At 47.5% G+C, this 23,586-nt stretch overlaps 2 protein-coding genes across 4 annotated transcripts in view; one reads left to right on the top strand and one right to left on the bottom strand.

Annotated features, from left to right (window-relative positions):
• THEMIS2 (thymocyte selection associated family member 2) overlaps positions 1 to 11,123 on the top strand; it is a 30,259-nt gene extending 19,136 nt beyond the window's left edge. Inside the window, exons 4-6 of the mRNA XM_067530748.1 lie at positions 4,269 to 5,308; positions 5,647 to 5,824; positions 8,754 to 11,123. Coding sequence (XP_067386849.1) covers positions 4,269 to 5,308; positions 5,647 to 5,824; positions 8,754 to 8,845 — 1,310 coding nt within the window. The 3' untranslated portion in view covers positions 8,846 to 11,123. The remainder of the gene's footprint in view (positions 1 to 4,268; positions 5,309 to 5,646; positions 5,825 to 8,753) is intronic.
• A 1,567-nt stretch (positions 11,124 to 12,690) lies between these two features.
• On the bottom strand, positions 12,691 to 22,131 carry RPA2 (replication protein A2). 3 transcript variants are annotated; one of them, XM_067530750.1, is made up of 9 exons: positions 22,010 to 22,131; positions 21,005 to 21,108; positions 19,074 to 19,175; positions 18,530 to 18,643; positions 16,222 to 16,293; positions 15,622 to 15,735; positions 15,233 to 15,343; positions 14,682 to 14,776; positions 12,691 to 13,383 (listed from the first exon to the last, which is right to left on the bottom strand). In XM_067530750.1, the coding sequence occupies exons 1-9, from the start codon at positions 22,035 to 22,037 to the stop codon at positions 13,299 to 13,301; spliced, it is 825 nt and encodes a 274-aa protein (XP_067386851.1). In that variant the 5' UTR covers positions 22,038 to 22,131; the 3' UTR covers positions 12,691 to 13,298. The 3 variants fall into 3 exon arrangements, with proteins under 3 accessions (XP_067386851.1, XP_067386852.1, XP_067386850.1); XM_067530751.1 differs by having other exon boundaries at positions 22,016 to 22,130; XM_067530749.1 differs by having other exon boundaries at positions 22,004 to 22,122.
• Positions 22,132 to 23,586: the final 1,455 nt, after the last annotated feature.

The raw sequence follows: 23,586 nt of genomic DNA, 5'->3' as shown, positions 1-23,586 counted from the left end.
GGGGCTGGGGGCTGCGTGCAGCTCTTCCGGCGCGGTGTGTGTGGGGGGAGGTGTGTCCTGGAGTCTGTGTGCGCTAGGGTGACCACCCATCCCTTTTTTTAAGCTGCCTTGAAATGTCTTAAAACTGCTCATTAGTACATTTCAAACTTGACAGTGAAGCTTCTGCTATTTGCATTGTACACCTGGGAGAAAAAGCCATGCTGTGCTACGGGAAATGGGGTTTCCCTAAACTGGCCTTAAAGTAAAGCATTACCGCTTATTTTGCTTGTGGTTTTTTTCCCATCCAACAAAGGTGGTCACCCTAGTGTGTGCCCATCGCAGTGTGTCTGTTGCTATGAGTTTGTGGGGGGAGAACTTCCCTTTCATTGCAATTAACATAGGCGTTATATAACCCATTAATGAAGCGATTAAGAACCCAAAATAATCCAGAGCAGACAATCTAAACCCGTGGGCCAGACTGGATAACAAAGGTGGCAGTAACTTTTCCACGCTCCACCCACAAAATAAGCCCCACTATGTGGGTCACCAAAATGGGATGCTGCTCATAGTGAATTGTGCAGGTCTTCAAAATATGGACTCAGCCCCTTCTTGATTGGGAGGGGCGATAAGTCATGGTGTCGCCCAAGCACCCCCCATATAAGGCATCAAACTGCGCTGTCACAGTGAATTGTACAGGCCTATGCCCCCCACTCTCCGTTCTCACATGAGCAATGAATGGTTCCAACGCTGACATTTTCATGGGAACCTGGGGTCACAGGTTTCCTACATTCCAAGGCCAGGAAGGATCATTGTGATCACCTGGTCTGACCTGTATCGCACAGGCCAGACGAATTCCCCGAAATAATTCCTAGAGCAGAGCTTTTAGAAAAACCTCCAATCTCGATTTACAAATTGTCCGTGATGGAGAAGCCTCCATGACCCGTGGTAAACTCTTCCAGTGGTTGACTACTCTCACTGTTAAACATTTACACCTTATTTCCACTCTGAATTTGTCTAGCTTCAACGTCCATCCATTGGATCGTGTTATACCTTTCTCTGCTAGACTGACGAACCCACTGTTAACTATTCTTTCCCCAGGACAGGTACTTACAGACTGTCATCAAGTCACCCCTTAACCTTCTCTTTGTGAAGCTAAATAGATCGAGCTCCTTGAGTCTATCACTGTAAGGCAGGTTTTCTAATCTTTGCATCATACTCATGGCTTTTCTCGGAACCCCTTCTCATCTATCACCATCTTTCTTGAATTGTGGACACCAGTCCTGGATACAGGAGTCCAGCAGCATTGCACCAGTGCCAGATACAGAGGTAAAACAAACTCTCTGCTCCTCCATGAGATTCCCTTGTTTATGCATTAGCTCTTTTGGCCACAATATCTCACTGGAAGCCATGTTCTGCTGATTATCCACCACAGCCCCCACATTTTTGTCAAAGTCCCAGCTTCCCAGAATAGAGTCCCTCAGCCTGTAAGTACGGCCAATATTCTTTGTTCCTAGATGTAGACATTCACATTTAGCCATATTAAAACACACATTGTTTGCTTGCACCCAGCTTACGAAGCGATGCAGATCAGTCTGTATCAGTGACCTGGCCTCTTCGTTATTTACCACTCGCCCAATTTTTCTTCCATCTGCAAACTTTACCAGTGATTTTATATTTTATTCCTGGTCATTGATAAAAATATTAATAGTATAGGGCCAAGAACCAATCTGCCTGGGACCCCACTAGAAATGCACCATTTGATGACAATTCCCTGTTTACAATTACATTTTAAGACTTATCAGTTTCTTTTAATCCATTTAATGTGTGCCATGTTAATTTTATATCTTTCTAGTTTTATAATCAAAATTGTGTATGGTATCAAGTCAAATGTCTTACAGAAGTCTAAGTGTATTACTTCAATACTTGTAATCTCATCAAAAAAGATATAAAGTTATCTTGACAGGATCTATTTTCCATAAACCCATATTGATTGGCATTGATTCTATTACCCTCCTTTAATTCTTTATGAACCAAGTTCTATATCAGCCACTCGATTATCTTGTCCAGGATCAATGTCAGATTAACAGGCCTATAGGTACCCAGGTCATCCCAGTTACCCTTTTCAAATATTGGCACATTAGCTTCCTTCCAGTCTTCTGGAACTTTCCCGTTGCTACAAGACTTATTGAAAAATCAACATTAATCATACGGCAAGCTCCTCAGCCAGCTCTTTTAAAATTCTTGGATGCAAGTTATCTGGATCTGCTGATTTAAAAATGTCTAACGTTAGTAGCTGCTATTAACATCCTTCTGAGATAGTAGTGGAATGGAAAGAATATTATCAGTATCATCATATGATATGTCTGCATCATCTATATTTTTCCTAAATACAGAACACAAATATTTATTGGACACTTCTGCTTTTTTTGCAATATTATTGATAATTCTACCGTTACCATCTAGTGATGAATCAACACCATTATTAGCATTCTTTTTGTTTTTAATATGCTTTAAAAATCCCTCCCTCTTATTGTTCTTAACTCTGCTGACCCTAGATTTCGCCTTGTGTCACTTTGCTTCCTTTATCAATTTTCTACAGTTCCTAGCTTCTGATTTATATGCATTACTATCAACTTCCCCTTTCTTCCATTTTTTTATCTATATATCTATATATATCTATATATATCTATATATATATAGATATATATATAATGTATAATCGCCTTCACTTCCACTTTAAACCAGGTTGTTTTTTTAACCAATATGGCCTTCTTCCTCAATGGTGAGATTCTGGCTTTTTGGACATCTAGAAACGTGTTCTCAAACAATTTCCAATTATCAGTCACATTTTTCTGATTAAATTCTTCCTCCCATCTGAGGAACCTAACATCAGCCTGAGAGTCCAGCTCCAACAGTGGCCAGCACCAGATGCTTTGAAGGAAGACATAAGAACCCCACAGTCGCCCAAAGCGGTAGCATCTCCGCCTCTCCTCACAGGTCTCACATGGTCTCTGCTAGTTAGAGATTGGCTTAAGCCCTGAAGCACAAGGTTTAATATCCCAGTTCAGTATATCCCTGTATTGTGCTAATATCCCAAAACGTTTGTTAGTCCTGCGATACGGGGATATTCTAGATCTCCACGTAGCTATCCAACCCCTCTTTGAATCTTGTTCAATTCTTCTCCTCAGCAACTTCTTTGGACAATGAGTTCCACAGCTTAAATAACCATCACTGGGCAGCTGTGGTAACCGCTCACTGAGCTGGGTGGGGTTTTTCACCCCTCTTCAAGCTCTTTTCTCAGACTTGGCTCTGCATTAGTTACACTTGGCTCACATTTCTGTGCTCGGCTTTGCAATCCTAATAGCTACAGCCCAGTGCGGGGGTGACAAGCAGGGCTGCCCAGTGCGGGGGTGACAAGCAGGGCTGCCCAGTGCGGGGGTGACAAGCAGGGCTGCCCAGTGTGGGGGGTGATGTTCACTCAGGGGGGGGGGGGGGTTAGTGCCCAGTGATGTGCCCGGCAGCGTACGCATGTCACTGTCCCAGCTACACCGGAGCGAGCAGGGGCAGGCTGCAGAGCTGCATGATTCACTGAGTGACAGCTCCCAGGGGTGGCACCACCCGTTCTCCCTCGGCCAAGGAGCCAGCCCCAGGGTGCTTAGTGACCACACGACTGAGCAGCTGCACGATCTTGTGTGAGCAGCGATTCATTCTGGTGACTCAGATGGTGGCTGGGGCTTAGTTTGTGATGGAGCTTGGAAGAGCACCACTACCTTCCACCCAGAGCCCTGCCTTGTGCTCCCCCAGTCCTAGGCTGGCTGCGTGCTGGGCCGGTCCCCCCACGTGGCGCAAGCTGGCTGCGGCAGTCCCACGGCACTGAGCCTGCAGCTGGGGAGCAGGGACCTAGCACATTTCTCCACGTCCGTATTGGCCAGGCAGATAGACACACACAAGCCCTGCCCCAGTGGGGGCAAACCACTGACCCTGTGTTTATCAGCCTCCTGATCAGTGTGTTACAGGCCCCCTCCGTCCCGAGCCACAGAGGACAGGGGTCTGCTCCAGCCCCACATTAGCGGCTCATGCATTCAACCCCGGGTGGCCCTTAGTCAGTCCCCAGCACGTCAGCCAGGATGGCAGCTGTCATGCTGAGTGCAGCCATCTCAGCCGGGACAAGAGCAGCCGCGCACACACGGCTCTCCCTGCCAGGGAGAGAAACCCCCGGCCACTGGCGGCTGTGCCCGCCTCTGGGTCGGGACTGCTGGCTCCCCCTGACGCCCGTCTCCCCCCTGCAGTGCGGAAGGAGGTGGTGAGAATCCCCTCCACCCTGGAAGTGGACGTGGAGGATGTCACGGCGGTGTCTCAGCACGTCCATTTCATCAAGCCGCTGATGCTGAGCGAGGTGCTGGGGCTGGAGGGGCCTTTCCTCACACAGGCTGAGATCCTGGAGGGGCCCGAGCACCCACCCATCTTTGAGAACGACTGGATTCCCCGCCTGCAGAAGTGGCAGAAGATCCAGATCCATGGCAAGTCCTGTGCCTGGAGGATCCTTGCCTCGTCCAGCAAAAGCAAGAGGGGCTCCCGGCACTTCCTGCTCTCCAGCACCTACGAGGGCAGGTTTCGCAGACGCCCGCGGGAGTTCCCCACAGTCTTTGACCTGGCAGGAAGTCTGGGGACGGGGAAGGGCCTGCATGTGGTGGTGACTAAAGACTGTGAGAACAGTGAGGAGGATCTGCCATCTCTCTGCGTGGGGGACCGGCTGGAGGTGTTGCACCTGGCCAAGACCCAGGTCCACAGGCAGGCGGAGCACAGGTCCATCGACGTCCTGCTGTGCAACCGGAGCAATGGCGAGGACGAGGAGAACGAGCAGCTCCTGCTGCCCCTGCACCTGGAAGGTGGCTTTGTGGAAGAGGTCAGCGACAGCAGGAGATACAGCCTTACCCAGATCGTGGAGCAGTTTCAGCTGCCCTGTGAGGTCAAGGTGGCCACCAAGGACCCTTCTCTTGCCAATGACATCCTGGGCTCCTTCTCTGCTCTGCGGCTGGAGGCACAAATCTCTGAGCCCTTCTTAGAGATCAGCTTGTGCGAGGAGCCAGCCGAGAGCTTCGCGATCCCGCCTCAGTGGCTGGACCTGTCCCTGTTCTTCACCGAGGAGCCTGCGCCGCAGCAGACACCCCTGACAGACAGGTCAAAGGTCGAGGAGCTGACGGACGCCTTCTATTACCATTTGCGCATGCTGATGCCAAGCAATGCAGAGCCACCCCCGCGGCCCCCCAAGAGAAGGGACGTCAGGGATGCAGCAGGCACCCAGCTAGCCACAGCTGAGAAACCAGAGGTACCGATCTCATCCTTCCTACACAAGAGTGTGCCTGTGTGCGTGTGTGTGATGCGTTTGTTGCCTATCGCCCGTTGTGGGGCAGAGGAGCTTCTGTACTGCAGCAGAGTGCAGGCGGAGCTGGGAAGAAGGGTGGATCCTTGCTGATAACCCCGCTTCCCTGCAGAAACGCTAGCAGAAATCCTGCACCCGAGCTCTCTGGTCTGCACTTGGGACTGGAGTTTCTTGGCCACGATCCCGTGCTTTGTGGCCACCCACCCTGCTACCAGTAGCTTCAGCACACTGAGCCACAGCCTTCTTTTTTTTTTTTAAACCCATCTTATTCTTTTTCCCATTAGCCACTGCGTCCTCTGGCCAAGGCGAAGTGCCCGTCCGAGGAGTCTCTGACGCTGGCCCCAAAGCCTCGGCATATGAGGAGTCCCCCAATTGTCCGCAGCATCCCGAATGAGTACGCGCCACATCAGACTGGCTCGCAGAAGGCACCCAAGCCCCCCCAATGCCTCCCAGAGGCCCAAGGTGAGAGTGTCCCATAGCCGTGCTGCTGCAGTGCAAAGGATGAGACGGAAATGCAGTGTGCTGCACGGTGGCAAAATTATTAGGAATAACGTGATGATGCTCAGGGAAAACTTAGATTGGCAACTTTCCTGACGGTGTAAGCACTGGGCTGTGACACTGTGCCCTCATTCACACCCAGACTGGACACAACTCTAAAGAGGCGAGTGGGAAATAAATGTCTTGCTTCCTGCAGTGAGACCCAGGCACCAGGAGCTGGAGAGGGGGTTCTAGGAGGACTCGATTACTTTAGGGCCAGGAAGTTCATTATTTGGGGGGGTCCCCTGCTTCCGCAGCATCAGCGCTCCGGCTCCTATCGGCATGCGTAGGGATTAGATTTGACCAAGAAATGGGAAAACCACTTTGCAAACCATTGGGCTGTTTGAAATTTCTTCCTGTTTCAAAGGCTTCAGATGGGCCGATTGTGCACTGTTTGTAAAATTTTTCGTTAAATTGTTTTACCAAAAAATTTGAATGTGCAGACTTTAGTTTTCCCCTTTTCGCCCCCTTTTTGCCACTATGTGCAACAAAATGAATGTGGTTCAGGGTTTTCCCCACGTAAATAGAATCATAGAATATTAGGGTTGGAAGGGACCTCAGGAGGTATCTAGTCCAACCACCTGCTCAAAGCAGGACCAACCCCAACTAAATCATCCAGGCCAGGGCTTTGTCAAGCCAGGCCTACAAAACCTCTAAGGATGGAGATTCCACCACCTCCCCAGGTAACCCATTCCAGTGCTTCACCACCCTCCAAGTGAAAAAGTTTTCCTAATATCCAACCTAGATTCCCCCTCTGCCCCCCGCCCTCTGCCCCCACTGCAGCTTGAGACCATTGCTCTTTGTTCTGTCATCTACTACCATTGAGAACAGCCTAGCTCCATCCTCCCTGGAACTCACCTGCAGATAGTTGAAGGCTGCTATCAAATCCCCCCTCACTCTTCTCTTCTGCAGACTAAATAAACCCAGTTCCCTCAGCTTCTCTCATAAGTCATGTGCTCCAGCCCCCTAATAATTTGTATTGCCCTCTGCTGGACTCTCTTTAAGTTGTCCACATCCTTCCTGTAGTGGGGAGCCCAAAACTGGACACACTACTTCAATTGTGTCCTCACCAGTGCCGAATAGAGAGGAATAATCACTTCCCTCGATCTGCTGGCATTGCTCCTACTAATGCAGCCCAATCTGCTATTAGAGTTGGCAACGAGGGCACACTGCTGACTCATATCCAGCTTCTTATCAGCTGTAACCCCCAGGTCCTTTTCTGTAGAATTGCTGCCTAGCTCGTCGGTCCCCAGTCTGTAGCTGTGCATGGGATTCTTCCGTCCTAAGTGCAGGACTCTGCACTTGTGCTTGTTGAACCTCATCAGATTTCATGTGGCCCAATCCTCTAATTTGTCTAGGTCACTCTGTATCCTGTCCCTACTCTCCAGGGTATCTACCACTGCCCCCAGCTTAGCGTGATCTGCAAACCTGCTGAAGGTGCAATCTACCCCATCCTCCAGATCATTAATGAAGATATTGAACAAAACCGGCCCCAGCATCGACCCCTGGGGCACTCCACTTGTGACCGGCTGCCAGCTAGACATCAAACCCGTTGAGACCCATGATCTAGCCCAAACTTCTTTAACTTGCTGTCAAGAATACATCCTTTTTCTTTCTTTCTTTTTTCCATTCTGTAGTGTTTCAAATCTTCAACTTTGGAAAAATTGCCAAGTAACAGAGTGACCGTTTCATTTCTCCTTTTGTCCCTTGGTAACTTTTCTAAAGCTGGAGAATATTTGACAACTTACACAGGAGAAAAAGGAAGAAAAAAAAATCTAGACTTTATTCATTCTACTGTATTCAGTGATTATAAAGGGGAAAAAACTGGTGTCAAAAAAATTTCAAAAATGAAAATGTTCATTTGAAAAGCAATTAAATTACAATTTTTGTTTGGAAGTTTCCTACTGAAAATTTTTGACAAAAATTAAATTTTTCTTGGGAAGATACCGTATTTTTTTTCACAAAATACCATTTTCAGCAGGACGTTTTTCATCTTCTCTAGTGTCAATGGGATCTGTGCTGGACTATATACAGTACTATAAAATGCATATAAGTACTCTATGAAATCAAGACCTAGGCATCTCAAATTGGGCACCCAAAATTAGTGGACGTGATAATTTTGACTTTAATCTCTCTGTTTCTCTGGTCCCCATGTGTAAAACAGAAATGAGACCCACCTCTCACCTCATTGAGGTTGTACAGGCAACTTTAATTCTGCTGTTTCCTAATTTTTGAGTGCTCGATTTTGCAAATTTCACATTTAAATTTTTTTTTAAATACAATGTAAGAAGAAATCAGGCTCTCTTGTTAACTCAGGGAGCACACACTCCATGGGGTAAACCTCATGCCAGTGCCGATAAAGAGAAGTAGACTAGGATTGTGGAAAGAAATCTCATGCTTGAGGGTGTGAATCGATCTCTGCAGGGGGCTGGCAGGAAGGGCTGTGCCTCCCACTGACAGCACCCCACAACTGGCTCTAGGCTCACTGAACAGGTTTGTTGATCATCCCCCTCAAAGCACTAGATACTGGCCACCCAGAGAAGCAGGACCCCAGTCTGGATGGGTCATTGGTCTGGCTGAGAACAACGCTTCCTGCGTTCTTAGCAATACATGCCATTGCCCATTGCTTTTTCAGCTCTTGCTCCTGGGCTTTGCTCCCGTGGCGCTCAGATAAACGTGTCACTCGCTACCTCTCAGCACTGGCGGTGGGAGGAGGAGGAGAAACCAAGAATCTGCCTCTCTAGCGGGTCTCTATAGCCTGCATCTCCCTAGTGTCTTAGCACATGGAGCCATCCAGGGCATCCCAAATGCTGTCTCAACACCTGTATGGCTCTCTCTTTCCTTTTCCTTCCAGACCCGAATGACTCTGATCACGACTATGAATTCGTTGATGAAGACCTTATAAAAACAATTCATAAAATGAAGGAGGCTGTTCTTCACTACTAGGACTCCAGCCCACAGGACAGGACATGACAAGAAGCCGGCCTACTCCAAAACCACTTCCAGTTCTTCAATTCAGAGATGAGCATTTGTAAAGGCTAAAGGTAGCTCTGAGTCCTAGGAAGTAGCCTCCAACTGCCCTCGTCTTTGAGAGAGAGGGACAGCCTGACGAGACAGCTTGGTCCCAGCAGCCACTGCTCCATTGTGACGCAAACAAGCCCACACATTTGGAGACCTGTCCTCTACATACCAAAGCAGAGAGCAGCTGTTATCGATCCTGTGGTAAGCTAAGTCAGTGCTGTCCTTAGCGGTGTAGTTTGGAACCGCTGGTTTACACTGGTCCACCAGGACCGATAGGAGGGTTAATAAATGCAGCCTCTCCATAATTCCCGTAGCAGGCCCAGAGTCCCAGTATTCAGGGAGTCTCCCTTCAGTTGCATGGATTCAGTTCCTCTGAACTGCTGAAATCTACTTTCTTGAGCTGAGCAGAGCAAAGATGGTCCTGCATCAACGTGCCAGCTGGGGTCCTCACAGCACCTTGCTCTCCGGCACCAAACGTATCTGCTCCAGCCATTTCAGAAGTGACCCGAGATAATATATTCTGGGAACATTATGTACAGCTTTAGTAGCCGCCAAAAGGGGATTCATCATGTTCTTACTCCCCGGCTAAACCTGTATACAGCACTGTATCTTCTGGTGCTAGAGCTCTTTCTACATTTATACTTGATCTGAATCCCTTTAATGCAGAGCGCTAAGAACAGGGCTGGAAATGCATCACCCCTGGAGCCTCCCCTGCATGCAAGGCCGTGCTTGAGTGATCGTTCACCCTCACTGCAGGGATAACAAAGAGCAGCAGCTGCATGCTGTTCTGGGCTTGTGTCACTGACACAGGCCAAAGCTTTAAAACCTGCACCTAAAGTTAGACCAACAGAAGCTGCATTGTGGAAGGCACTGAGCAGCTCCCGGCAGTGGGACTTGTGGGGACTTGGCCCTACTGAAAATCAAACTGTTTTTGTTTAGGTGGAACCTAACTTTAGGCACCCAGGTTTGGAAATGTCTCCTCCTGTGTAGATATTGTAGCTGCCAGCATGGAGTGAACCGTAGTTAGTTCGGGTTTGTTTAGCATATTTTGTACAGTGCAGTGATGGCTACAGCTGGGATCCCACACAAATTACTCACATTTCGTAACTGGCTCTCTGAGGACACAACCAAACACCAACGTCCTATGGAGAAACACGTCGAGGGCTGGAACGAAACAGACATTCTGCAGCTCCCGCTGAATTCATGTCTCATTTTGAGAACACCGTGGAAAGCTGCAGCTGTGAATCTCCCCTCCACCCGATACTCTGAGTGATTCGTCTCAACCGTTTTTAGACACCCAGAGGTTACAGCTACATCTTTGCTCACAGCTGGAGACAACTGCTAAAATGTCACCTGTCCTTCGGCTCACAGGGTGCCTCATGCATGAGAGCAAGCCTGTTGCTTTCTTCCTTTGTGATGCTGGTAAATGACCCTGCTGAACCCTTTGCCTTTGGCTCCCGTTTATAAGTTGGCAAAAAAGACAATAAAAGTGTCACAATACTGCCCTCCCCGTTTTATTTAAAGTTTGAAAAAATAGCTTGAAGCTTCTGGATCAAGATTCTCTGCAACAAAATGCATCTCAGTCACAAAGGGCATCAAGGGAGAGGGAAGAGAATTGGATGGCTTTAATTTTAATGGTGTAAACAATGAGGCTCTTCAACAGTAGCATCATGCAATTCAGAAGAGCACTTCCCAATCCTTCCAAACCCCCTAAAATCTGGGCACAACGCAGGGCTGACCGGCTTGGTTAGAAGCAGGGCTGGCAGACACTTGCTGACTCCTTTGAGAAACAGGTGGAGGTAGGAATCTAAAGATAGCTGAAACTGAAGCCCTCCACCTGACTGAAAGCAAAGCCTTTTTGCTATTCATCCAGCCAAAAGGAGGACTATACTCTGCAATGGGACTCTGGAACAACGGCTTTGTGGAGCTCCACATTTATCTACTCCCCAGCAAGTCTGCTTAATTTGCCAGCCCAAGATTTTTTCCTCCCTAATCTGCGCACACACCCTGGCGTCTGGGGCTATGTCTGTATTGATGGGGCAGAGGGTCTCAGAGCCTGGGCTCCAGATCAAGGCCCAATTTTTAGCCCCACACGCCGAGCCCCGTGAGCCTGTCGGCTGCCCAAGGCTGAGACAGCGCCATGGGGTTGTATTGCAGAATAGCGAGATGGAAGTCAAGTTACAGTGCTTCTGGCCCTGTGCATCACTAGACTCCATACCCCAAAAGCTGCCTGTTATACCTGTACATCACTGGTCCTCAGTGATGCCCTTGACTACAGCTCTGGGAACCTGAACAGAACATTGCCAGCACTGGCTTGCACAGGTGTAACTGAGGGCAGAAGCTGAAAACACTAGAGTGCAAAGCCAGTTCTGCTGCTGTGTGAACAAGAATCTAGCTCCAGCTCCCAAAACCAGGCAGCTGCGGCAGTGCCAAAGAGCAGTAAAACCTTCCTCACATTTCGCTACAAAAAGACTACACAGAAAACATGAAGGTTGCAAAGTGAAGCACTTGACATTTAGAAGTGCCAGATTTAAGGTTGCCTTCTGGCCACCCAGTGAGCTTACCTCGTGTTAGTCTGCAATTACATAAACACACGCCATTAAAAAAAAAATGACCCGCCTCATTCAGTGCACAGGCTAGATGTTGCTCAGACACACAATCAGGGCTGTGTAGTAAAGGAAGCTATTGTCTGTAGGATGCTGCCTTGTTTGTTGCAGAAGGTGGAAGGCATGTAGCAGCAAATGAGGCTGGGGATTCATGGGTAAAGCAGTTGAATGCTGCTTTGTAAAACTGGATTCCATCCCTGTCTCCGCCACATAGTTCCTCCTTGATCCTGGGCAAGTCACTTAAACCAAACTTCTCCCAGAGGTCACTAACAGTGTATTTTCATGTTGTGAGTGCCCAACATGAGATACATCAGGGCTCTGCCCAGCACTATTGACGTCAACGGGAGCTGTGAACATATAAGTACTCAGAATAAAAATCAGGCAGGCCTTAGACATCCAAAGTTGGGCACCTTTTTGGACTTAAACTGTGCCACCATTCCTGCTCTGAAGATAAGTTATTCAACACTCAGTAATCTGTACCACGCAGGTGTTACAGTAATGAATGCCATAAAAAATGCTCAGAGGAAAATTTATTTTTCTATGCAGGGTTTGTATAGTGTGCAGTAAATAAGCATGAGGTCCCACTCCAAATGAAGATAAAAAATATTGACTAGGTACCCATGCAGTGAGCATCATCCACTGAATGAAGCAAAGAACCTGTGGAAAAAACCACAAAGTAGTCCTATAAATAATTATGGTGATACATCAGCACAAGGGGCTGAAGTGAACTTTATATAGGCAACCTTAATTCTGGCATTGCCTAATACCAGTGCTTTACTTTGCAACCTTTAAAAAAAATTAAAAGTAGAAAATTATTTTTTTTTAAAGAGGAAAAAATGTCCCACCTGATGAAAAGTCTAGCGAGCTCCACCTGGATCATCAGCGGAGTTGAGACTTTTGAAGTTGTCTTCCTTTTTAATAAAGACAAAAATCCTGGAGTGCAGTGATCTGCTCTACAAGTCTGTTTAGTGTTACATTCAGTTTTTTAACTTTCTACCGTGTTAACATTTTTTGTTAAAGCTTAACGCTTTAAAGAAGTTTACTCCAAAGGTCTCATGCATTTTCCATTGCAGTGGGATCCGTGTTTATTCTGTTCAGGGAATATGCCAGGGGTAAATTCCATCAAGGTGGAAGCTTTTCTGCCTGTGAAAAAACTCTCCCATCCCAAATTAAAAAGCTTTATTGAAATATCAAATGTTTAATTACCAGGATCATCCTTAATACAAAACCAGATGTAAGTAGTACAGAAAGTAGAGTATTCTTGAGCACTGTACATGGGCAGGCTCTCTCTCTCTAAGGATACCCTGCCTCTATGAACTAAACAGGCTGAATGCTGGCCAAGTTGAGAAGCCATTTCAGAACAAAATCTGCCGGTGACAAGGCTGGGCAGACCCACTCTTTCCTCCCCTTTGTAGTGGTGCTATATGATGTGGACACTAGACGGATGAAGTCTCTGAAGCTTTCAGTTCTTCATACAGAGGTCATTTCTCCCCTGAACACCTAGTCACGCTTTAGTCACTGTCTCATTATATTATTGGAGTCTGGTTAGGGGAATAGTGTACATTTACTTTGCAACCCTTGGTTTGAGAACGCTGGACACTCACAGAGTAACTGTGGCTTTCAAGGGATGTAAGTAGCCGAGATCATTTTCTGCAGAGCAAAGCTTGGTAGAGCTACTTTAAGATGTGTACACATAGTACTGTAAATACAGCATGGATTGGTGCTTGCTTGGAACCAAACCCAGCGAAATAGAGAAACTTTCAGAAGCATCTTTATTCAGCATCTGTAGATTTATAGTGATCATCATCCACAGTGGAATAGATGTGTCCCTCACTGCTAAGAAATTCAACCGCTTGCCTGAGGAAGGAAAAACAATCATAACTTTCATTAATGACAGTTTCTTTCTTGGGTGCATGTCCTCAAACTATCCCCACTGCTGTACTCCAGCCTTCCATGCAAATGCTTCAGAGGCCCTTCCTCCACAAAAAGCCAATGTATCAAAGGGAAAGCAAGCCACTGAAGGGTGCATACACATCCCCCTCCCAAGGGCAAGCCACAAGGGCAAACCACACCCAATGGCTTCCAGCCTCTGCCAGCTATGAGGGGAAAACATCACCACTCAACACTGTCCAACTAGGAAGTAGCTATGGCTGTGTTACGAAGTGAGATGGGATATAGAAAATGGCAAGATCTAAAATGACAAGCTGAGCCCCAACATTTTCCCAACCCTCAAGAGGCTGGATTAGGGGAGGAGTGGTTAAGAGACTGTCAGGAAGGAATAAAAAAAAGGCCACCCCACTGAATTCTGCTGGATAACCAGGGTACGCAAGACAGACTTCAAATTCAGATATGCAACAGAAACAGACATATTGTCCATACTACTTTTAGTCACAAGTAACTTACGCAAATGTAAAAACAGTATTATTACAAACAGATACCCACTCAACTCCAACTACGCAGCTGATTTTGCTGGTTTTAAGAAATGTTTAGATCTGGGCTGACATCAAGAACGAGAAACTGGTCAGTGTGAAAAGGAAGTGTGGGAAGATAATGACTCTTGCTCTACGTTAATGTTGAAGGAGGGAAGGGCAAGGTGAGCAATATCACTATGGCAGAGGAGTCAGGAGATGCACAGAAGTAAACATTTCAGGATATCAAATAAATACAGTGCTGGTCTATCTGGGACAGACTCATTCTTTTTTGAGAATCTTCCTAGATAAGTTGTGTTTTTAGCAAGATCGCTAGAATTCACCTGTAAGCCTGTTAAATCCTCAGATGAAGTCATTCTGTGACTGCTACCTGCTTACAGAGCACTTCTGTTTCAGAGAAGTCTTTTCAAATTAACCTCCATTGTAAATAATGGATGAGAGTGAGTATCCCACCAGCACCTTAGCAACAGATTTAATGGTGCATTGCTACACAGATATGCTGAAGAAAAAGATGCCTGACCTAGAATTAATGGAATTTTTGCCCTAACATTCACTATTGTTTATCAATTAAGTTAAGCGAGGCAATATCTGGAGTTCTAGCACTCCAGCATGCTACAGTGAGCCAGTGCATTTCTTGAGCTCACTCCCCATTTGTCAGGTACTACAAAGTAGGTCCAGGGAGGACAGTTTTGGTTTCCAGAACATCCGTTGTCTCTATATACTTACTTGATTGTTGACATATTGATGTTATGCAGTTGGGATTTCAGCTCCTTAAGGCTCATGCCTTCTGGATCAGAGCAGCTTTTAATTAAATTTAACACCTGACAAGGCAAGAAGTTATAGACATGGTTAGCAGAACATTCAGGAGCACAGCAGACTGTCACATTCTATGTTCCCAGAGACTTAGGTAAAATAAACTTCAGATAGCATTGTCTCCACTCCGGGCATGTTGCTATTACTGAACATAAATTTATTCCTTCCATTTGCAGAATGCTTGCAACTTTTCCTAGTACTGGAGGTTGACAAATTCCTTCTACAAAGAGAGCAGAATTCCATTTCTAGTTGCAGCCCATGAGTCTGCCATAAGTTTAGCACTACTTACTACCTTTAGGCTACAGCTGAACTCGCACCAGTCAATGGAAGGGTTGAAGAAAGATGATCTTTATGTAGTAACTAAACTTTGATCTGTCCTGTATCACGTTGCATTCAGCACCACTGAGTGGCCATGCATTCTGACCAGGGCATGACTGTAGTGGCAGATTACTGTTCACACATACCTGACTCTGATGTGCCGTAAGTCCATTCACTGGCATGCTACTGCTTCCTCCATAGCTTGCCATACCACCCATCCCAAAGGAGCCAAGAGACTGAGGCATTTTTGATGGTGCCTAAAATGACAGAATATACCCAATAAAACAGCTGGGGTTACAAGCTACTTCAGGACCAGTCATAAGACACAGAGTGATCCCAGAGACTACTGGGGGTTGGTTGTACCACAGTGGGGAAGCCAGGATGACTGCATCACAATCACTGCAACCTCCTGCTTCCGAAAGTTATCTTTTCTGCCACGTTAAATATCACTTTGTCCAAAAACCTCTTATGGAGACAGTCTGGAACACTGTTCTGTGTATGGGCTGGAGCAGAGTCAGGATAGACAAAGACATACCATGAGACTTTTTCTGAGGATCATATGTGCATTGACGATTTCCAGTATGTGTGTGGTGAACTCATTCATATCTTCCAGAGGTGTGATCTTAAATGCTACCAGGCTCTTCTTATTCTTTTGGAGAAGAAAAAAATCATTTGGGATATTATAACACCACAAACAAATACATTTGCAAAAACACATTGCAATCATAGCCCTAAAGAGCAGAGACAGTGATGGAGCAATGCTTTTTTCCATAGAATTAGTGTCAAAGCTATTGAAGTTAGCCCTAATCTGAAACTTCTCCAGGATCAGATTCACATTATATGAATGTGACAGACCTTCATGGGAGTAATTTATCTCAAAGATATACTACCACCAGACCTCCCCAACAGCACTGTTTAGACAAGGTGGCAGTGGCTGTCTACAGCAGAGAAAGAACCCTGGAAAGTTCTGTGTACCAGTGCCCCTTTAAAAGCAGAGCTCTAACAATAGAATCCCTAAGCAAGCTCTGTTAGAAGCAACATATAGGAACCCACTTCATAAGAACACCAAGCCTTCAGCAATCACTCTAGCCTTGCTATTTAGAAGTAGTCATACAAGTAAAGAACAGGATTCTACCTGGAATGACCGAAGATGACCAGCCACTTTCACGTAAGTTCCAGGGGGCACAACAGTCTCACTCCCAGCCTCCTGAAAAGGGGGGGGGGGGGGGCGGGACGGGAGAGAGAGAGAAGAGATTGTCTTGGTCCTTGTAGTTCCTTCCTCAATCATTAGCAATATCAAGTTACTTAAAAAGAAATCCCCATCTTTTAAAAAGCCACACATTCCTGTTTGGAAGTGTTTTACCTACTGTTGTCACAAATAACCCTAATGATCACTGTAGCTGAAACAGTAGGAGAAACATGCTTCTCTATTTCTGTGTGTTTACACTGTGCATTTCACAGCACTTTGTTTAGTCAGTTACACCATATCCATCATAGAGTCACTTTGGCCCATTTGCCAGGGTCTTCATACAACAGCAGGAGAGAAAAAATATTTTGTACATGAAGATGCAATTTTATAGCCACGTAAACTACCCTGGGGTAGACACAAACCCTCCTTTTAACGTATTCTGCTGACTGCACTTCAACTTTACAGCATCTAACTGGCTCAAACTTGCCCACCCCGGCTTGGCTACTGCCTTTAGTTGTACGTTGTAACTTCTCCCCGAAGTATCAGTCAATGCCAGTCTGCATTACTGCATCAGTGTGGGAGAGTCTAAGGAAACTAGAGACGAAATTATTTCTGTATCAAGAGGGATTCCATCTCTTCAAATGATAAGCTTAGTGTATGTGAGAATAAGACAAGTAGCTCATCAGTCTACATGTTTTAGGCTTGCCTGAGCACAGCCATGCATGACATCAGTAGGTAATCATTCTTAGTCCCCAGAGACACTGGGAGTGCTTTTATTTTTTAAAAAGGAGAAGAGGAAGACATGCTCATGGTATTCAACATTGACTTCCTCAGTTTGGTTAAGGAATAATATTCTTTAAGAATCTTGCCCCATCATCAACATCCTGAAGGACATTTGCTATGATGTAAGGAGTGTAACACATGAGAATAATTCCTTAGGAACACGAAGGATCCCTGTGAGAGTGATGCTTCTAGGTTTACATCGGTCAGGTAAAGCACTGATAATGTCTCTTTTGATACCGCCAAATTATCCACTGAGGATACTTCTCAGAACACAAACAGCTTACATGCCATAAGTGCATGCAGACAGGGAAAGCAGACTCCATAACAGAATAGGTAAAGGAGAATTTTCCAGTGCTTAATAATAGACCCGTTCTTAGTAATACTTCCTTTGAAGTACCTCAAAATATCTGGGATGAGGTCAGGCATTTGGGACTTGATTCACAAAGGAATTGCCCAACTCCTAGATGCCCTGCTATTTAGTGGAATTCTCAACCCCAAGTTAGACATCCAGGCATCTCGCATCTTGTACACACCTAAGAAAAGGATTCTTAGAAGCCAGCAAGCTGAGCAGGGAGCTGCATAAGTCAGCCAAGAGTGAAATACAAAAAGGAAAGAAGCAGGGCTTATGGCCCAGATCCTCAAATGTAATCAGGTGCCTATCTCCCTTGGATCTGGGCCTTAGGCACCTGAGTGACAGGCCAGAGGGAAGCACTCAGGATTCTCAGCCATGAGCCCTCTCTTGGAGTTAGGCCCCAAGTCAGGTCAGCCCTCTCATGAAAAACCAGAGACACAACACCCTCCCAGTTATATCCACTAGTGGGAGAGTCAGGGTCAATTCCCTGATTCAATTCAGGCAAAGTGGGGATTCAAACTTGTATCTCCCACACCCTAGGTGAGTGACATAACTACTGTGTATTCTGGGACAGACAGCCACACACCCGAACCTAGAACATTCTTCACTTGCTTGCCCCCCGTCTTTTGTGAGGGTTAGACATGCTCTGAGCACACCTACCAAACTGGGCTCCTCTAACAAGATAGGTAGCAAGAAAGCCTAATTTGAGAATCCTTCTGGAGCTTTGGCTTGAACAATGGCTCCAACCGCCTCATTAGGTGTGGGGTGGGGTCAGGACTGCGTGGCTTTGAACATGCTTACCGGTGGAAACATAAGCACCTAATGGGTTAGGCAGCAGCTGGACAATGGTTTTGAGAATGTCATTGGCACCTCAATGATGGACTAGAGTGCCTAAGTACCTATGTGAATCTGGCCCTTTTTTTTTAAACTGAAAAGAACAAACAGTTCAGTGAGATATTTAATTGAGTTTAAACTTGTGACATCAGTCTCTAGTCCTGCTGGTCAGCTATACTATGGTCTTAGTTTACAAGGTAACTACTATTTCCTCCATCTTTCCTGGACAGAAAATATCAGAATTCATACTTATTGTCTCAAACCTAATTCCCACATGATGCTTACATCAGTATCAACCCACTGTCTGACATCCATTGGGGCTGCAGTCATATCATCTACTTTGTAGAGGATGTTTGTTGGTGCTTTCTCTGCCTGTCTAATTATCCCCATGATGATAACCTGCATTGGAAGAGAAAGTGAGATCAGATTACCTGTGAAAAACTCAGGACCAAGGAAGTTTAAGGGTATGTTTAAGCGGCAAAGTCACCACCGTCAGATCGACCTACCTGGATCGACTGAGTGGTCAGTGTAGACCCGCTCAATTGATCCAGAAGTCGACGCTCATAAACTACCCCCTCAAGTGGCATAGCGCTGTGTCAATGGGAACGCGGTTCCTGTCAGCACAGTACAGTGAAGATGCCACGCAGAAGGGAAGCACAGCAGTCGACAGGAGTTAAGCAAGCTACACTGCGTAGCTTGCGTAATTCCCGTCCACTTCCGCTAAATCGCCAGGTAAGTGTAGACCGGGGCTGAGATTTAACACACACCACCACCATCCCTCCCACCCATGTGCACAACAGATGCCTACTCAGCAGCCTTTTTCACTTACCTGTGAGATCTCTATTTCTCGGATCCTGAATGTCTCATGAGTCTGCTCAGCAGCAAGTAGCTGAGACACTGTACATGGCACAATATTCTGAGATCGGGATCTCTGCAAAAGGGAATTTAAAGAAGGCTGAAAATTTCACCTTTTGATCTTTGAAAAGGAAAACCAGACTAGAAATTTACAAATTGTGGAAAAATCATATAACTAAGTACACTTGTAACAGTCTAAAATTACATACTGAAAGCATTTTTAACAGAAGAGTAACACTGTGTTTCCATAACCTTTGTATGTTCCCCATGAAGTCAGCACAAACCAGTAACACTGTTCTAGTTAATTCTCAGCAAAGCCCTTTAGATCACAGAAGAGACTGCAAGGGTTAAATAGTGAGTATAGCTCCCGCCAAGATGCCGGATTTGTTGTGTCTTAACTATACAAGACTGATAGATGATATCCAGTCTTCTTTTGAAAGCCTCCTGTGAAGAAGCTTCTACAACCTCCCGGGGCAGTCTATTTCATTGTCCTACTGTTCTTATAGTTAAAATTTTTTTCCTGAGATTTAATCTAAATATGCTATGCTGTAGTTTGAACCCACTGCCTCTTGTCCTGCCCTTTGTGGCAAGAGAGAACAACTTTTCTCCATCTTTTTTATGGCAGTCTTTCAAGTATTTGAAGATTGCTATCATGGCCTCCCTCAATCACCTCTTTTCCAAACTAAACATACCCAGTTCCTTTAGCCTTTGCTCATATGGCTTGCATTCCATCCCTTTGATCATTCTTGTCCCTCATCTCTGGATCCTTTCCAGTTTCTCTACATACTTTCTATACATTGGTGACCAAAACTGGACACACTACTCCAGCTGAGGCCTAACCAGCGCTGAGTATAGCAATACTACTTCCTATGACTTGCATGCCATGCCTGTTAATGCAACCTAAAATTGCATTTTCTTTTTTTTTTTTTGGCAACAGTTTCGCATTGCTTCGCATGTCCAAAGGGATTTACAAACATTGAGGCCATGTCAGCATTATAATTTTTAACTGAGTATGTGACCAGTTAGTGCCACAGGCAGCTCTAACCATAGTTTGAGTTCACTCACAACTGATACTCTTAGGAATCACAGCAGTTAACCATGCACTGTCCTTGCTAGTGGCATAGGCTGGCAGAGTCATCTTCCTCAACCAAGTTATAACACTGGGTTTGTTTTGTACTATGTAGAAGGGACAACCTAACTACATTTGTGTAACAAGGTTGGCCTGTCTTCTTTCTTTCTTTCTTCCTTCCTTCCTTCCAGCTTTCCCTATACATTGTTGGTATTTGTCCAGGTGCATATCCTTCATACTCCATTATCCCCTGCTGAGAACATATGGGATAGCGCTCCCAGTTTTCCCTGATACAAACACAGTAAGGCAGCATGGTAGGTATTGAGACAAAGGAGTATATTATTCTTTTGTTATTGTGGGAAAGAATTGCAGAGTTGACACAGCTCAGCTATGTTTGGTATAACCAGATCAGTAGTCATAAAATCATGGTTGCTGCTGTAGCACAGATGCAAAGTTTAATTAAGCCATAACATCCTGTGAGCAAGGTAAATATCTATATTCTGAGAGGGGAAACCAAAGTAGAGTATAAGTTACTTTCCCAAGCTCACAACACAAAGCAGTGGCAGCACCAAGATCAGAGCCTAGCTCCTAGGCCACTGTACTCCTCCCATTGCTGCTTCCCAATTCAATGTTATATTCGGAAGTTTGTCCTCAACTCGGTACAATTTGTTCTGTGCTGGGGAGGTATAAATAATCCTTCTCATGACAGGAATATAGAGAGACAAGCTCCCAAGCACACCTCCCCAGTATGACCAAGCACCTGTGGCTAAGCTGAGCTCTCACATTCTCTCACACCCAAGCCTCTTATCTGGAGTAGGAAGCAATACAGAAGATACCTGTTTCTTTTCTCCCTGGGTAGCTGTAGGAGAGCCAAACCCCCCTGGGGACTGGGTGTATCCTCCACTAATTGCAGCCCCGCCATAGCCACTGTCAAAGTCACCTAGGGAGAGAAGGGAAAGAATCAGGGTTACTAACCCAGTACTGCCAACCCCAAATGTTCAAAAAAAATACAAGTTACATCCCAAAAAAATCATACAATTGGCTTAAAATTAGAGAAAGATAGTAAATTTGGAGTTCTTTATATTTACAATTTTTGAACTTTTGGAGTCATAATTTCAGGTGTTTTCCAGCAACCATGTCAGCTAGAAGCTTACCCTTTCTACATGGAAAGCTGAGATCCTCACACATTCACATGACTCCAGAAGGTGCCGCTTTAAAATAGCTCCAAATATTATTAGGCTTGTGATAAAACAGTGAGAGCTGGCACCACTGCCAATAACCCTGCTCCACAGCCACGAATCCCACGGGCCTCTGCACTGCGCGGAGAGTCCCATCAGGAGAGACAGGAAGAAACTAGCCTCCCGCCCCCACGGCTGCCCCGATTTTTAACCTGCTCCCAAGTCCAAACTCCGCCAAAGTTCAGAGAAGGCACCTGAACGCTGAGCGCATGGGGCAGCAGGTCGTCCTGGAGAGGGGCAGAGCCAAGGGGTCGGCGGCCTAGGCTCGGAGAGACATACCCCCACCCCACCAGCCCCAGGACCACATCAGAGGGACCCAATGCCTGCCTCCCGCTACCTCACCACCCCTCCCCTCATCACCCCTTCCCCCCATTTCACCACCCCTCCCCCATCACCCTTTCCCCCCATTTCACCACCCCTCCCCTCATCACCCCTCCTCACCTCACCCCCTCAGCCCCATCCGCCACCTTACTCCCTCCACCACCACCTCACCTCACCACCTCACTCCCCCCCACTCCTCCCCGCATCACTCCTGCCCCCACCTCATAATCACCCCAACCCCTCCCCCCACTGCTCTGTCTCCCGCCAGCCCCTCACCGTGACCGTGACCGTGACCGTGACTGCTCCACATCACGGGCGCTGCGGACGCTCAGGCCGACGCTAGCCTAAGCCTGGATCCGGGAACGTGAAGAGTCGAGTCGCGCCGGGACACGCGTGGCTCCTCTGCGCGCCACAAACTCTCGACCAATCAGATAGCCCGACGCTCCGGCCGGCGCGTCGCTCCAGCCAATCGGCTCCCACCATGGCGAGGGCGGCACGTCTCCTTCCGGTGGCTTCAGATCCGGCGAGCAGATGGCAGCCGCCGCCATCTTTGCTGCTGGCACAGCCTGGCCAGCCACAGGCTCCATTCCCGCGCTCTGCGCACGGGCCAGGGGCGGGGCGATAGCAGTAGCGCGGCCTCTCGCGCAGTCGCTGCGGCTGAGGGGACTTGTGGCCGTGCCGTCGTTAGGCTCCATAATTAACGCCGCTCCGTATAGCCCTGCCCCCACGGGCTCGGTTCCGGCCGGGACTGGAGCTATTAAGCCCGGGCTGGCGGCGCGTCGCGGTGTCCCCGGTCCTCAGCCCTGCGGCCTCGAGCCGCCCGAGCGGAGCGGTTAGACCCGGCCAAGCCCCGCCGCGTCCTGGGGGCTCCCCTGGGACCCAGCACCCCCCTCTATGCCCAGCACCTCTCCCGTTGCTGTGTCCTGGGGGCTCCCCTGGGAGTTAGCACCCCCACTACACCCAGCACCCCCACTCTGCTGCTGTGTCCTGGGGGCTCCCCTGGGACCCAGCACCCCCACTCTATGCCCAGCACCCCCCTGCTGCTGTGTCCTGGGGGCTCCCCTGGGAGTTAGCACCCCCACTACACCCAGCACCCCCACTCTATGCCCAGCACCCCCCTACTGCTGTGTCCTGGGGGCTCCCCTGGGACCCAGCACCCCCACTCTATGCCCAGCACCCCCCTGCTGCTGGGTCCTGGGGGTTCCCCTGGGAGTTAGCACCCCCACTACACCCAGCACACCCCCCCATTGCTGTGTCCTGGGGGCTCCCCTGGAACCCAGCACCCCCTGCAGGCTGGGGGCCAGCACCCTCCCCCTGCAACCCACTGCCGTGTCCTGAGAGCCAGCGGCCCCTGGGCCCAAGCCTTCCCCTGCGCCTGGGCACTCGGCGCTGCGTACCAGCTGCCCAGTGTCCGGCGGGGGGAATGTTTCAAGCAGCTTCTCAACCCATGGGAGAAAACTGGGCAGCAGAAACAGCTGTGAGAGCCCTTGGCTGGTGTGCACAGGAGCTAGGCAGGCGTTTACAGCGATGGGATGTGGTCGCAATGCAAGAAGGCCCCTGTGATTTTGGGTGGCACCGACCCAGAAGGGTCATGTGATGGAGCCAGGAGGGGATGTGTGCTCTCTGTGTGGAGAACTGCTGCAACCGCCTCTGGAAACCTGCATGTCGTTCCAGGTGCCACCCGGAAAGTAGAAAGTAAGAACAAGAAAGTAGAACAAATTCTGAGAAGAGGAACTAAAATGAAGGGGGGTGGGCAGCGGTGTGTGAGGGAAGAGACGAGCTAAGCTATGAGGTGAGCAAACAGGCCATGTGAAATCTGCTGGTGGGTATTTGAGATATCTAAATATTCAGATCCCAAT

Source organism: Emydura macquarii, unplaced genomic scaffold (assembly GCF_026122565.2).
Source record: "Emydura macquarii macquarii isolate MOO-44397 ecotype Brisbane River unplaced genomic scaffold, CSIRO-AGI_Emac_v2 contig_3113, whole genome shotgun sequence".
Taxonomy (NCBI): Eukaryota; Metazoa; Chordata; order Testudines; family Chelidae; genus Emydura; species Emydura macquarii.
Note: the sequence above shows the minus strand (reverse complement) of the source record. Positions and strands in the feature narration are given on the sequence as shown.

What these genes read in the sequence shown, in the direction of transcription:
- RPA2 (XM_067530749.1), bottom strand. Translation starts at nt 22,037, where the DNA reads ATGTGGAGCAGTCACGGTCACGGTCACGGTCACG. An exon ending in GACAGTGGGTTGATACTGAT is followed by an intron (nt 16,294 to 18,529) that starts GTAAGCATCATG and finishes CCCCCTTTTCAG; the next exon opens with GAGGCTGGGAGTGAGACTGT. An exon ending in ATCAATATGTCAACAATCAA is followed by an intron (nt 13,384 to 14,681) that starts GTAAGTATATAG and finishes TTCCTTCCTCAG; the next exon opens with GCAAGCGGTTGAATTTCTTA.